The 15,902-nt window shown below is 42.9% G+C and overlaps 1 protein-coding gene across 1 annotated transcript in view; it reads right to left on the bottom strand.

Annotated features, from left to right (window-relative positions):
• LOC311114543 (sister chromatid cohesion protein PDS5 homolog A-like) overlaps positions 1–15,902 on the bottom strand; it is a 78,796-nt gene that overhangs the window by 44,302 nt on the left and 18,592 nt on the right. Inside the window, exons 3-7 of the mRNA XM_084189787.1 lie at positions 13,426–13,629; positions 13,202–13,288; positions 11,068–11,165; positions 8,400–8,526; positions 5,704–5,784 (exon numbers count right to left, since the gene is read on the bottom strand). Of these exons, the coding sequence (XP_084045913.1) occupies positions 5,704–5,784; positions 8,400–8,526; positions 11,068–11,165; positions 13,202–13,288; positions 13,426–13,629 (597 nt within the window). The remainder of the gene's footprint in view (positions 1–5,703; positions 5,785–8,399; positions 8,527–11,067; positions 11,166–13,201; positions 13,289–13,425; positions 13,630–15,902) is intronic.

Genomic DNA, 15,902 nt, shown 5'->3' with positions numbered 1-15,902 from the left:
ACTACGGTTTGCAACTGCACATGGGGACAAAGATCGTACTTTTTGGAGAAATGTCCTCTGGTCTGATGAAACAAAAATAGAACTGTTTGGCCATAATGACCATCGTTATGTTTGGAGGAAAAAGGGGGGGTCTTACAAGCCGAAGAACACCATCCCACCCGTGAAGCACGGGGGTGGCAGCATCATGCTGTGGGTGTGCTTTGCTGCAGGAGGGATTGGTGCACTTCACAAAATAGATTGCATCATGAGGAAGGAAAATTATGTGGATATATTGAAGCAACATCTCAAGACATCAGTCAGGAAGTTAAAGCTTGGTCGCAAATGGACAATGACCCCAAGCATACTTCCAAAGTTGCGGCAAAATGGCTTAAGGACAACAATGTCAAGGTATTGGAGTGGCCATCACAAAGCCCTGACCTCAATCCTATAGAAAATGTGTGGGCAGAACTGAAAAAGTGTGTGCGAGCAAGGAGGCCTACAAACCTGACTCAGTTACACCAGCTCTGTCAGGAGGAATGGGCCAAAATTCACCCAACTTATTGTGGGAAGCTTGTGGAAGGCTACCCGAAACGTTTGACCCAAGTTAAACAATTTAAAGGCAATGCTACCAAATACTAATTGAGTGTATGTAAACTTCTGACCCACTGGGAACGTGATGAAATAAATAAAAGCTGAAATAAATCTCTCTACTATTATTCTGACATTTCACATTCTTAAAATAAAGTGGTGATCCTAACTGACCTAAGACAGGGAATTTTTACTAGGATTAAATGTCAGAAATTGTGAAAAACAGAGTTTAAATGTATTTGACTAAGGTGTATGTAAACTTCTGACTTCAACTGTATATATACACAGTACTAACGTTAGTGAGTCATGTCTCTATGGTCTGAATGGTAGATAGAGAGAGAGATAGAGGTATATATATATATATACAGTACTAACGTTAGCGATGCATGTCTCTATGGTCTGAATGGTAGATAGATAGAGAGATATATATATATATATATATATATATATATATATACACAGTACTAACGTTAGCGATGCATGTCTCTATGGTCTGAATGGTAGAGAGAGAGAGAGATAGAGGTATATATATATATACAGTACTAACGTTAGCGATGCATGTCTCTATGGTCTGAATGGTAGATAGAGAGAGAGATAGAGGTATATATATATATATACACAGTACTAATGTTAGCGATGCATGTCTCTATGGTCTGAATGGTAGATAGAGAGAGAGATAGAGGTATATATATATATATACAGTACTAACGTTAGCGATGCATGTCTCTATGGTCTGAATGGTAGATAGAGAGAGAGATAGAGGTATATATATATATATATATATATACACAGTACTAACGTTAGTGATGCATGTCTCTATGGTCTGAATGGTAGATAGAGAGAGAGATAGAGGTATATATATATATATATATATATATATATATATATATATATACAGTACTAACGTTAGCGATGCATGTCTCTATGGTCTGAATGGTAGATAGAGAGAGAGATAGAGGTATATATATATATACAGTACTAACGTTAGCGATGCATGTCTCTATGGTCTGAATGGTAGATAGAGAGAGAGATAGAGGTATATATATATATATATATATACAGTACTAACGTTAGCGATGCATGTCTCTATGGTCTGAATGGTAGATAGAGAGAGAGATAGAGGTATATATATATATACAGTACTAACGTTAGCGATGCATGTCTCTATGGTCTGAATGGTAGATAGAGAGAGAGATAGAGGTATATATATATATACAGTACTAACGTTAGCGATGCATGTCTCTATGGTCTGAATGGTAGAGAGAGAGAGAGATAGAGGTATATATATATATACACAGTACTAACGTTAGTGAGTCATGTCTCTATGGTCTGAATGGTAGATAGAGAGAGAGATAGAGGTATATATATATATACAGTACTAACGTTAGCGATGCATGTCTCTATGGTCTGAATGGTAGAGAGAGAGAGAGATAGAGGTATATATATATATATATACACAGTACTAACGTTAGCGATGCATGTCTCTATGGTCTGAATGGTAGATAGAGAGAGAGATAGAGGTATATATATATATACAGTACTAACGTTAGCGATGCATGTCTCTATGGTCTGAATGGTAGATAGAGAGAGAGATAGAGGTATATATATATATATATATACAGTACTAACGTTAGCGATGCATGTCTCTATGGTCTGAATGGTAGATAGAGAGAGAGATAGAGGTATATATATATATATACAGTACTAACGTTAGCGATGCATGTCTCTATGGTCTGAATGGTAGATAGAGAGAGAGATAGAGGTATATATATATATACAGTACTAACGTTAGCGATGCATGTCTCTATGGTCTGAATGGTAGAGAGAGAGAGAGATAGAGGTATATATATATATACACAGTACTAACGTTAGTGAGTCATGTCTCTATGGTCTGAATGGTAGAGAGAGAGAGGTATATATATATATATAGTACTAACGTTAGCGATGCATGTCTCTATGGTCTGAATGGTAGAGAGAGAGAGAGATAGAGGTATATATATATATATATACACAGTACTAACGTTAGTGAGTCATGTCTCTATGGTCTGAATGGTAGAGAGAGAGAGAGATAGAGGTATATATATATACAGTACTAACGTTAGCGATGCATGTGTCTATGGTCTGAATGGTAGATAGAGAGAGAGATAGAGGTATATATATATATACAGTACTAACGTTAGCGATGCATGTCTCTATGGTCTGAATGGTAGAGAGAGAGAGAGATAGAGGTATATATATATATATATATATATATATATATATATATATATACAGTACTAACGTTAGCGATGCATGTCTCTATGGTCTGAATGGTAGATGGAGAGAGAGATAGAGGTATATATATATATATATACAGTACTAACGTTAGCGATGCATGTCTCTATGGTCTGAATGGTAGAGAGAGAGAGAGATAGAGGTATATATATATATATACAGTACTAACGTTAGCGAGTCATGTCTCTATGGTCTGAATGGTAGAGAGAGAGAGAGAGAGAGGTATATATATATATATACACAGTACTAACGTTAGCGATGCATGTCTCTATGGTCTGAATGGTAGAGAGAGAGAGATGGAGGTATATATATATATATATACAGTACTAACGTTAGGCGATGCATGTCTCTATGGTCTGAATGGTAGATAGAGAGAGAGAGAGAGGTATATATATATACACAGTACTAACGTTAGCGATGCATGTCTCTATGGTCTGAATGGTAGATAGAGAGAGAGATAGAGGTATATATATATATATACAGTACTAACGTTAGCGAGTCATGTCTCTATGGTCTGAATGGTAGATAGAGAGAGAGATAGAGGTATATATATATATATATATATACAGTACTAACGTTAGGCGATGCATGTCTCTATGGTCTGAATGGTAGATAGAGAGAGAGAGAGAGGTATATATATATACACTGTACTAACGTTAGCGATGCATGTCTCTATGGTCTGAATGGTAGATAGAGAGAGAGATAGAGGTATATATATATATATATACAGTACTAACGTTAGCGATGCATGTCTCTATGGTCTGAATGGTAGATAGAGAGAGAGATAGAGGTATATATATATATACAGTACTAACGTTAGCGATGCATGTCTCTATGGTCTGCATGGTAGATAGAGAGAGAGATAGAGGTATATATATATATATATACACAGTACTAACGTTAGCGATGCATGTCTCTATGGTCTGAATGGTAGATAGAGAGAGAGATAGAGGTATATATATATATATATACACAGTACTAACGTTAGCGATGCATGTCTCTATGGTCTGAATGGTAGATAGAGAGAGAGATAGAGGTATATATATATATATATATACACAGTACTAACGTTAGCGATGCATGTCTCTATGGTCTGCATGGTAGATAGAGAGAGAGATAGAGGTATATATATATATATATATACACAGTACTAACGTTAGCGATGCATGTCTCTATGGTCTGAATGGTAGATAGAGAGAGAGATAGAGGTATATATATATATATATACACAGTACTAACGTTAGCGATGCATGTCTCTATGGTCTGAATGGTAGATAGAGAGAGAGAGAGAGGTATATATATATACACTGTACTAACGTTAGCGATGCATGTCTCTATGGTCTGAATGGTAGATAGAGAGAGAGATAGAGGTATATATATATATATATACAGTACTAACGTTAGCGATGCATGTCTCTATGGTCTGAATGGTAGATAGAGAGAGAGATAGAGGTATATATATATATACAGTACTAACGTTAGCGATGCATGTCTCTATGGTCTGAATGGTAGAGAGAGAGAGAGATAGAGGTATATATATATACACAGTACTAACGTTAGCGATGCATGTCTCTATGGTCTGAATGGTAGATAGAGAGAGAGATAGAGGTATATATATATATATATATACACAGTACTAACGTTAGCGATGCATGTCTCTATGGTCTGCATGGTAGATAGAGAGAGAGATAGAGGTATATATATATATATATATACACAGTACTAACGTTAGCGATGCATGTCTCTATGGTCTGAATGGTAGATAGAGAGAGAGATAGAGGTATATATATATATATATACACAGTACTAACGTTAGCGATGCATGTCTCTATGGTCTGAATGGTAGATAGAGAGAGAGATAGAGGTATGTATATATATATATATATACAGTACTAACGTTAGCGATGCATGTCTCTATGGTCTGAATGGTAGAGAGAGAGAGAGATAGAGGTATATATATATACACAGTACTAACGTTAGCGATGCATGTCTCTATGGTCTGAATGGTAGATAGAGAGAGAGATAGAGGTATATATATATATATACACAGTACTAACGTTAGCGATGCATGTCTCTATGGTCTGAATGGTAGAGAGAGAGAGAGATAGAGGTATATATATATATACACAGTACTAACGTTAGCGATGCATGTCTCTATGGTCTGAATGGTAGATAGAGAGAGAGATAGAGGTATATATATATATACACAGTACTAACGTTAGCGATGCATGTCTCTATGGTCTGAATGGTAGATAGAGAGAGAGATAGAGGTATATATATATATACAGTACTAACGTTAGCGATGCATGTCTCTATGGTCTGAATGGTAGAGAGAGAGAGAGATAGAGGTATATATATATATATATATATACAGTACTAACGTTAGGCGATGCATGTCTCTATGGTCTGAATGGTAGATAGAGAGAGAGATAGAGGTATATATATATATACAGTACTAACGTTAGCGATGCATGTCTCTATGGTCTGAATGGTAGAGAGAGAGAGAGATAGAGGTATATATATATATATACAGTACTAACGTTAGCGATGCATGTCTCTATGGTCTGAATGGTAGATAGAGAGAGAGATAGAGGTATATATATATATATATACAGTACTAACGTTAGCGATGCATGTCTCTATGGTCTGAATGGTAGATAGAGAGAGAGATAGAGGTATATATATATATATATACACAGTACTAACGTTAGCGATGCATGTCTCTATGGTCTGAATGGTAGATAGAGAGATAGATAGAGGTATATATATATATACAGTACTAACGTTAGCGATGCATGTCTCTATGGTCTGAATGGTAGATAGAGAGATAGATAGAGGTATATATATATATACAGTACTAACGTTAGCGATGCATGTCTCTATGGTCTGCACGGTCCTCTTCAGCAGGGTCTTGGCCAAGTCGTACGCCTGCTTATTCAGGTTCTGGAGAAGAGAAGAGAGGATTAAACATCAACAGGGAGGGGTGTGTGTGTTTTGCCTTGTCAACAGGTATGAGGTTGATCAGTATGGTGTGTTACCTTGTGGACAGGTATGAGGTTGATCAGTATGGTGTGTTACCTTGTGGACAGGTATGAGGTTGATCAGTATGGTGTGTTACCTTGTGGACAGGTACGAGGTTGATCAGTATGGTGTGTTACCTTGTGAGCAGGTACGAGGTTGATCAGTATGGTGTGTTACGTTGTGGACAGGTATGAGGTTGATCAGTATGGTGTGTTACCTTGTGAGCAGGTATGAGGTTGATCAGTATGGTGTGTTACCTTGTGAGCAGGTATGAGGTTGATCAGTATGGTGTGTTACCTTGTGGACAGGTACGAGGTTGATCAGTATGGTGTGTTACCTTGTGAGCAGGTATGAGGTTGATCAGTATGGTGTGATACCTTGTGGACAGGTACGAGGTTGATCAGTATGGTGTGTTACCTTGTGGACAGGTACGAGGTTGATCAGTATGGTGTGTTACCTTGTGAGCAGGTACGAGGTTGATCAGTATGGTGTGTTACCTTGTGAGCAGGTATGAGGTTGATCAGTACGGTGTGTTACCTTGTGAGCAGGTATGAGGTTGATCAGTATGGTGTGTTACCTTGTGGACAGGTACGAGGTTGATCAGTATGGTGTGTTACCTTGTGGAAAGGTATGAGGTTGATCAGTATGGTGCGTTACCTTGTGAGCAGGTATGAGGTTGATCAGTATGGTGTGTTACCTTGTGAGCAGGTACGAGGTTGATCAGTATGGTGTGTTACCTTGTGGACAGGTACGAGGTTGATCAGTATGGTGTGTTACCTTGTGAGCAGGTATGAGGTTGATCAGTATGGTGTGTTACCTTGTGAGCAGGTATGAGGTTGATCAGTATGGTGCGTTACCTTGTGGACAGGTATGAGGTTGATCAGTACGGTGTGTTACCTTGTGAGCAGGTATGAGGTTGATCAGTATGGTGCGTTACCTTGTGAGCAGGTATGAGGTTGATCAGTACGGTGTGTTACCTTGTGAGCAGGTATGAGGTTGATCAGTATGGTGTGTTACCTTGTGAGCAGGTATGAGGTTGATCAGTATGGTGTGTTACCTTGTGGACAGGTACAAGGTTGATCAGTATGGTGTGTTACGTTGTGGACAGGTATGAGGTTGATCAGTATGGTGTGTTACCTTGTCAACGGGTATGAGGTTGATCAGTATAGTGCGTTACCTTGTGGACAGGTATGAGGTTAATCAGTATGGTGTGTTACCTTGTGGACAGGTATGAGGTTGATCAGTATGGTGTGTTACCTTGTGAGCAGGTATGAGGTTGATCAGTATGGTGCGTTACCTTGTGAGCAGGTATGAGGTTGATCAGTATGGTGTGTTACCTTGTGAGCAGGTATGAGGTTGATCAGTATGGTGCGTTACCTTGTGAGCAGGTATGAGGTTGATCAGTATGGTGCGTTACCTTGTGAGCAGGTATGAGGTTGATCAGTATGGTGCGTTACCTTGTGAGCAGGTACGAGGTTGATCAGTATGGTGCGTTACCTTGTGAGCAGGTACGAGGTTGATCAGTATGGTGTGTTACCTTGTGGACAGGTATGAGGTTGATCAGTATGGTGTGTTACCTTGTGAGCAGGTATGAGGTTGATCAGTATGGTGCGTTACCTTGTGAGCAGGTACGAGGTTGATCAGTATGGTGTGTTACCTTGTGGACAGGTATGAGGTTGATCAGTATGGTGCGTTACCTTGTGAGCAGGTACGAGGTTGATCAGTATGGTGCGTTACCTTGTGAGCAGGTATGAGGTTGATCAGTATGGTGTGTTACCTTGTGAGCAGATATGAGGTTGATCAGTATGGTGCGTTACCTTGTTAGCAGGTATGAGGTTGATCAGTATGGTGCGTTACCTTGTGAGCAGGTATGAGGTTGATCAGTATGGTGCGTTACCTTGTGAGCAGGTATGAGGTTGATCAGTATGGTGCGTTACCTTGTGAGCAGGTATGAGGTTGATCAGTATGGTGTGTTACCTTGTGGACAGGTATGAGGTTGATCAGTATGGTGCTTTACCTTGTGAGCAGGTATGAGGTTGATCAGTATGGTGCTTTACCTTGTGAGCAGGTATGAGGTTGATCAGTATGGTGCTTTACCTTGTGAGCAGGTATGAGGTTGATCAGTATGGTGCGTTACCTTGTGAGCAGGTATGAGGTTGATCAGTATGGTGTGTTACCTTGTGAGCAGGTATGAGGTTGATCAGTATGGTGCGTTACCTTGTGAGCAGGTATGAGGTTGATCAGTATGGTGTGTTACCTTGTGAGCAGGTATGAGGTTGATCAGTATGGTGCTTTACCTTGTGAGCAGGTATGAGGTTGATCAGTATGGTGTGTTACCTTGTGAGCAGGTATGAGGTTGATCAGTATGGTGCTTTACCTTGTGAGCAGGTATGAGGTTGATCAGTATGGTGCTTTACCTTGTGAGCAGGTATGAGGTTGATCAGTATGGTGCTTTACCTTGTGAGCAGGTATGAGGTTGATCAGTATGGTGCTTTACCTTGTGAGCAGGTATGAGGTTGATCAGTATGGTGCGTTACCTTGTGAGCAGGTATGAGGTTGATCAGTATGGTGTCCAGTAGTTCCTGTGTGACTCCGTCTCCCTCCATTATAATAGAACTCATCAGATCCAACATGTGCATCTGGACCTTCTGATTGTGACTGTTACTGTAGGAGGGAGAGAGAGAGAGAGAGAGAGAGGTTAGAGAGAGGTTGGAGAGAGAGAGAGAGAGAGACAGAGAGAGAGAGAGAGAGAGAGAGAGAGAGAGAGAGAGAGAGAGAGAGAGAGAGAGAGAGAGAGAGAGAGAGAGAGAGACAGAGAGAGAGAGAGAGACAGAGACAGAGACAGAGAGAGAGAGAGAGAGAGAGAGAGAGAGAGAGAGACAGAGAGAGAGAGAGAGAGAGAGAGCGAGAGAGGGAGAGAGGGCGAGAGGGAGAGAGGGAGAGAGAGGATGGAGAGAGAAAGAAAGAGGGAGAGATTGGAGAGAGAGAGAGGATGAGAGAGAGAGTTTGGCGAGAGAAAGAGGTTGGAGAGAGAGAGAGAGGATGGAGAGAGAGAGAGAGAGGTTGAGGAGAGAGAGAGAGAGGATGGAGAGTGAGATGTTGGAGAGAGAGAGAGAGGATGGAGAGAGAGAGAGAGGTTGAGGAGAGAGAGAGGTTGAGGAGAGAGAGAGAGAGAGGTTGAGGAGAGAGGATGGAGAGTGAGATGTTGGAGAGAGAGAGAGGGTATTCAATAAGGGGTTTTGTTTGTGATGTGTGTGTGAAAGAAACAGACATAATTTCTTTCTGAGAGAGGAACTTGATAAGGGTTACACTACTACTGTCCCATATCTGTCAAATCTAGTGTTGTCTCCATGCTCCTCCCAAGGGCTTCCATTCTCTGTCTCTGGCTGCCCTCTCAGTCTGACAGACGGGGGTCTCCGTCAACGTCTACTAGCCTGACTGACTACCATTCATAAACACGTCCTGGATCAACCTCTGTGCTGCTATATGAAGTCACACAGGCGTCTTCCTATGGAGAGACCCACTGTCTTTACGGGAGGAGGGAGACCCACCCGTCTTTACGGGAGGAGGGAGACCCAACCGTCTTTACGGGAGGAGGGAGACCCAACCGTCTTTACGGGAGGAGGGAGACCCAACCGTCTTTACGGGAGGAGGGAGACCCAACCGTCTTTACGGGAGGAGGAAGACCCACCGTCTTGACAGGAGAAAGATAATGCCAGTTGTGGAGAGTTCTCAGAGCTACGGCTGCATCAAGCCCAGGACCTACTGTGACCCAGTGTGTGGAACTGGACTGAGGCAGTCTGACAGCTCAGCCCTCAGAGGACACTGGATGAGTGGGAAATGGACCAGGCCAACACTATGGAGGTGTGAGTGGAGCAGGAGGAGGAGGAGGAGGGAGAATGCACCCAGGTCCAGACCAGCGTGGTCTGTGGTGGAGAGCGGTCTGCTGAGGTAGAGGAGACAGCCAGACAAGGAAACTCTGGAGGACATCCTACTGTGGCCAGACAGAGGCTATTCCTTCTAGGACCCATCACTCTGTCTGGCTACTCTTCCTCTGTCAGTGAGGATCACAGGTTCCCATAACAGTGGTTCACAAACTGTGGGGCGGGGCAGGAGTCCAGGTGGGTCACCGGATGACATTTTTGTTGTGCATTGTTGTTACAAATAAAAATGTCATTATTACTCAAGTCAAATTTGGTAACGTTGGTCACAAGAGCCCACGCTGAAATGTACATTCAGTTAAATGTTTATAAATTATTATTATTGGCCTGGTTATGTTTTATCAACCCCTCAACCCTGATGGTGGGTCGCCTCTATAAAGACAGGCTGTCTCACGTGCCAGCTTGATGGAACACAGCCAGAGACAGGTGTCCTCTATAAAGACAGGCTGTCTCACGTGCCAGCTTGACGGAACACAGCCAGAGACAGGGTGTTCTCTATAAAGACAGGCTGTCTCACGTGCCAGCTTGATGGAACACAGCCAGAGACAGGGTGTTCTCTATAAAGACAATGCTGTCTCACGTGCCAGCTTGATGGAACACAGCCAGAGACAGGGTGTCCTCTATAAAGACAGGCTGTCTCACGTGCCAGCTTGATGGAACACAGCCAGAGACAGGGTGTTCTCTATAAAGACAAGGCTGTCTCACGTGCCAGCTTGATGGAACACAGCCAGAGACAGGTGTTCTCTATAAAGACAAGGCTGTCTCACGTGCCAGCTTGATGGAACACAGCCAGAGACAGGTGTTCTCTATAAAGACAAGGCTGTCTCACGTGCCAGCTTGACGGAACACAGCCAGGGACAGGTGTTCTCTATAAAGACAGGGCTGTCTCACGTGCCAGCTTGATGGAACACAGCCAGAGACAGGTGTTCTCTATAAAGACAGGCTGTCTCACGTGCCAGCTTGATGGAACACAGCCAGAGACAGGTGTTCTCTATAAAGACAAGGCTGTCTCACGTGCCAGCTTGATGGAACACAGCCAGAGACAGGGTGTTCTCTATAAAGACAAGGCTGTCTCACGTGCCAGCTTGACGGAACACAGCCAGAGACAGGTGTTCTCTATAAAGACAAGGCTGTCTCACGTGCCAGCTTGACGGAACACAGCCAGAGACAGGTGTTCTCTATAAAGACAAGGCTGTCTCACGTGCCAGCTTGACGGAACACACGTGCGAGCGAGCGAGAGCATGAGAGAGAGAGAGATTCTTACTTGATGACAGAGAAGAGTGTCTTGAAGAGCTGGATGAAGATTTCGTTACAGTCCTCCAGCTCAAAGCAGATGTTGTATGACTTTACCCACGCCAGGTTCTACAAACAGCCAGGAGACATACAAGGTTAAAGGACGGACGTTCAGGACAGTGCTTCAAACAAACCCTCCCCCTCTGGAGTCGTCCGGACCTCCAAGCAGGTAGAAATATCTGTTAAACTGCGGGCTCTTGGGAAAGATCTCAATTGCATACTCCTCGCTTCTCAACTCCTTCTCGAAACCCATTGGAAGAGAAAGCCGGACGCCCCTCTGACCTTCTTCTCCAATAGGGTTTGAGAAGGAGACGAGGAGAGAGGACGCGAGGAGTCGGTTATTGAGATCTTTCCTTGGAGTCCTCCAGCCTCTGACCTCTGACCTCCCCTTCAGCCGTCTAACCCGGTTGTAGCTAGTTACTAAAGCCACAAAGTCACATTTGGCTAGATTGTAAAACTTCATGAATGTGTAAGGTTAGCAGTGTGGTTAAGGTTAGGCATAAGGTTAGCGGTGTGGTTAAGGTTAGGGTTAGGCATAAGGTTAGCGGTGTGGTTAAGGTTAGGGTTAGGCATAAGGTTAGCAGTGTGGTTAAGGTTAGGCATAAGGTTAGCAGTGTGGTTAAGGTTAGGATTAGGCATAAGGTTAGCAGTGTGGTTAAGGTTAGGGTTAGGCATAAGGTTAGCAGTGTGGTTAAGGTTAGGGTTAGGCATAAGGTTAGCAGTGTGGTTAAGGTTAGGGTTAGGCATAAGGTTAGCAGTGTGGTTAAGGTTAGGGTTAGGCATAAGGTTAGCAGTGTGGTTAAGGTTAGGGTTAGGCATAAGGTTAGCAGTGTGGTTAAGGTTAAGGTTAGGCATAAGGTTAGCAGTGTGGTTAAGGTTAGGCATAAGGTTAGCAGTGTGGTTAAGGTTAGGGTTAGGCATAAGGTTAGCAGTGTGGTTAAGGTTAGGGTTAGGCATAAGGTTAGCAGTGTGGTTAAGGTTAGGGTTAGGCATAAGGTTAGCAGTGTGGTTAAGGTTAAGGTTAGGCATAAGGTTAGCAGTGTGGTTAAGGTTAGGCATAAGGTTAGCAGTGTGGTTAAGGTTAGGGTTAGGCATAAGGTTAGCAGTGTGGTTAAGGTTAGGGTTAGGCATAAGGTTAGCAGTGTGGTTAAGGTTAGGGTTAGGCATAAGGTTAGCAGTGTGGTTAAGGTTAGGGTTAGGCATAAGGTTAGCAGTGTGGTTAAGGTTAGGGTTAGGCATAAGGTTAGCAGTGTGGTTAAGGTTAGGGTTAGGCATAAGGTTAGCAGTGTGGTTAAGGTTAGGGTTAGGCATAAGGTTAGCAGTGTTGTTAAGGTTAGGGTTAGGCATAAGGTTAGCAGTGTGGTTAAGGTTAGGCATAAGGTTAGCAGTGTGGTTAAGGTTAGGGTTAGGCATAAGGTTAGCAGTGTGGTTAAGGTTAGGGTTAGGCATAAGGTTAGCAGTGTGGTTAGGGTTAGGCATAAGGTTAGCAGTGTGGTTAAGGTTAGGGTTAGGCATAAGGTTAGCAGTGTGGTTAAGGTTAGGTTTAAAATAACATTTTAAGAAGATACATTTAAGAAATAGGCGGGGTTTAACCATAATTCTGACTTTGTGGCTGTGATAACTAGTGACGGCCGTCTAACCCCATAAACCCCCCTGATTCCTCACCTCCAGCAGGTAGAAGTATCCCCATAACCCCCCTGATTCCTCACCTCCAGCGGGTAGAAGTATCCCCATAACCCCCCTGATTCCTCACCTCCAGCAGGTAGAAGTATCCCCATAACCCCCCTGATTCCTCACCTCCAGCAGGTAGAAGTATCCCCATAACCCCCTTGATTCCTCACCTCCAGCGGGTAGAAGTATCCCCATAACCCCCCTGATTCCTCACCTCCAGCAGGTAGAAGTATCCCCATAAACCCCCTGATTCCTCACCTCCAGCAGGTAGAGGTATCCCCATAACCCCCCTGATTCCTCACCTCCAGCAGGTAGAAGTATCCCCATAACCCCCCTGATTCCTCACCTCCAGCAGGTAGAAGTATCCCCATAACCCCCCTGATTCCTCACCTCCAGCAGGTAGAAGTATCCCCATAACCCCCCTGATTCCTCACCTCCAGCAGGTAGAAGTATCTATTGAACTGCGGGCTCTTGGTGTCCTCCAGCCCTTTCAGCTGTCTGGTGATGAAGAGGAAGATGTCCTGAAGAGGAGGAAGGTCAAAAAAAGGGTTCAGCGTGTAAAAAAATCAGGTCTTGGGGGGTTCCACATTCGGGTTACGGTTGTATAAAAGGTTAGTTCCCCGAGATCAGGTTAGACGGGAGGTTATAACGGCGTTACCTTGAGTTTGTCGTGTGAGGTGTAGGGCGCCTCGGGGGCGTAGATCCTGAAGATGTCGGCCAGGCAGCAGGCCACCAGGAGACGCACGTCCTTGTTGGGGTTCCTCAGGAAGAACTCCGAGGCCAGGTGGAGAGCCAGGTTGAGATACTGTTGTTTCTCCTCCTCGCTGTCCTGGTCCATGTCCATGTAGGTCTTCACTACCATCTACAGAGAGAGAGATGATTGGTTAAGGTCTGGTCCATGTAGGTTTTCACTACCATCTACAGAGAGAGAGATGATTGGTTAAGGTCTGGTCCATGTAGATCTTCACTACCATCTAGAGAGAGAGAGATGATTGGTTAAGGTCTGGTCCATGTAGATCTTCACTACCATCTAGAGAGAGAGAGAGAGATGATTGGTTAAGGTCTGGTCCATGTAGATCTTCACTACCATCTAGAGAGAGAGAGATGATTGGTTAAGGTCTGGTCCATGTAGATCTTCACTACCATCTACAGAGAGAGAGATGATTGGTTAAGGTCTGGTCCATGTAGATCTTCACTACCATCTAGAGAGAGAGAGAGATGATTGGTTAAGGTCTGGTCCATGTAGATCTTCACTACCATCTAGAGAGAGAGAGAGAGATGATTGGTTAAGGTCTGGTCCATGTAGATCTTCACTACCATCTAGAGAGAGAGAGATGATTGGTTAAGGTCTGGTCCATGTAGATCTTCACTACCATCTAGAGCAGGGGTGTCAAACTCATTTTAGCTCAGGGGCCACATGGAGGAAAATCTATTCCCAAGTGGGCCGGACCGGAAAAATCATGGTATATATAACTTAAAAACAACAACTTCAGATTGTTTTCTTTGTTTTAATACGATCAACATACAACATAAAGCTGGAGCCTGAGGACAGTGTGTCCAAAATAGTACAAGCACAACATCACTATTAATCATAAAACACGTCAAGTTTATTTGAAAATTCTAAAGAAAAAGAACACAAACACACAATGCCTCAGTGATTAACAGAACTGTTTCACAGATCACAGAACTATATCAGGGTGTCATTTCTCAGGCAGAAATGTAGATAAAAAATAATGAAATCCTGTTCCCCAAACAAGTGCAAGAACCACAGAGTCAAGAATAGGTTAAATATACAAATAAAATAAAATCTATTAAAAACAATAGCACATCAACATAAAAACATATAAACATAAAGCTGGAGCCTGAGGACAGTGTGTCCAAAAGCACAACATCACTATTAATCATAAAACACCTCAAGTTATTTGAAAGTTCTGAGGACAAAGAACACACAAACACACAATGCCTCAGTGATTCACAGAAGTATATCACAGATAACAGAACTATATCAGGGTGTCATTTCTCAGGCAGAAATGTAGATAAAAATAATGAAATCCTGTTCCCCAAACAAGTGCAAGAACCACAGAGTCAAGAATAGGTTAAATATACAAATAAAATAAAATCAATTAAAAACAATAGCACATCAACATAAAAACATATAAACATAAATCTGAAAGCGTTGCTCAAACTCCCGTAACAGTCCCGTTATTTTATCTTTGAACCGCTTCATGTCTGCCACATGTTGGGTCGCGCACACATTTTTCAGACAGGGGAAGTGAGCTGCATCACCACCGGCAAGTTGCGTCTCCCACAATGACAGCTTCAACTTGAAAGAACGTATGCTGTCATAATACTGCGTGACAACTTTGTTGCACCCTTGCAGCTGTTTGTTCAAGTTATTCAGGTGCTCTGTAACATCCACCATAAATGCAAGGTCCGGCATCCATTCTGCGGAATGAAATTCTAACACTGGTTTGCCCTTTTCTTCCATGAACTGTTCAATTTCTTCTCGTAAATCAAAGAAACGCCTCAGCACAGCACCTCGGCTTAACCATCTTACCTCAGTGTGGTATGGCAGGCCATAGATGTGGTCTTTCTCTCTGAGAAGGCTGTCAAACTGACGGTGATTCAGGCTTCTGGATCGGATGAAATTAACAGTTTGGATGACCACCTTCATGACGTTATCCATCTTTAATGACTTGCAACACAAAGCCTCCTGGTGCAAAATACAGTGAAAAGTCAAAAAATCACGTCCTCCATTTGCAGATTGCACTTTCTCTCTGAACTTTGTCACAACGCCTGCTTTTTTCCCGATCATTGAGGGCGCACCATCTGTAGCCAGGCTGACAGCGCGGGACCAGTCCACTCCGACCCTGTCCAGCGCGCCGACGAGTGCGGTAAAAATATCAGCTGCTGTCGTTGTATCTGTCATCGGCACCAACTCCACAAACTCCTCGGTGACGGTCAATGTGTCATCAACTCCGCGGATGAAAAAATGGCCAGTTGTGCAACATCTGTAATGTCCGTGCTTTCATCAATTGCAACCGAAAACGCAATAAATGACTTTACTTTTTGCTTCAACTGGCTGTCCAAATCCACTGAAAGATCGGAAATCCTGTCTGCAACTGTGTTTCTTGT

Source organism: Coregonus lavaretus (assembly GCF_964263955.1).
Source record: "Coregonus lavaretus genome assembly, contig: HAP1_SCAFFOLD_1855, whole genome shotgun sequence".
NCBI classification, from domain to species: domain Eukaryota; kingdom Metazoa; phylum Chordata; class Actinopteri; order Salmoniformes; family Salmonidae; genus Coregonus; species Coregonus lavaretus.
This window is presented reverse-complemented; position numbering and strand designations above follow the sequence as displayed.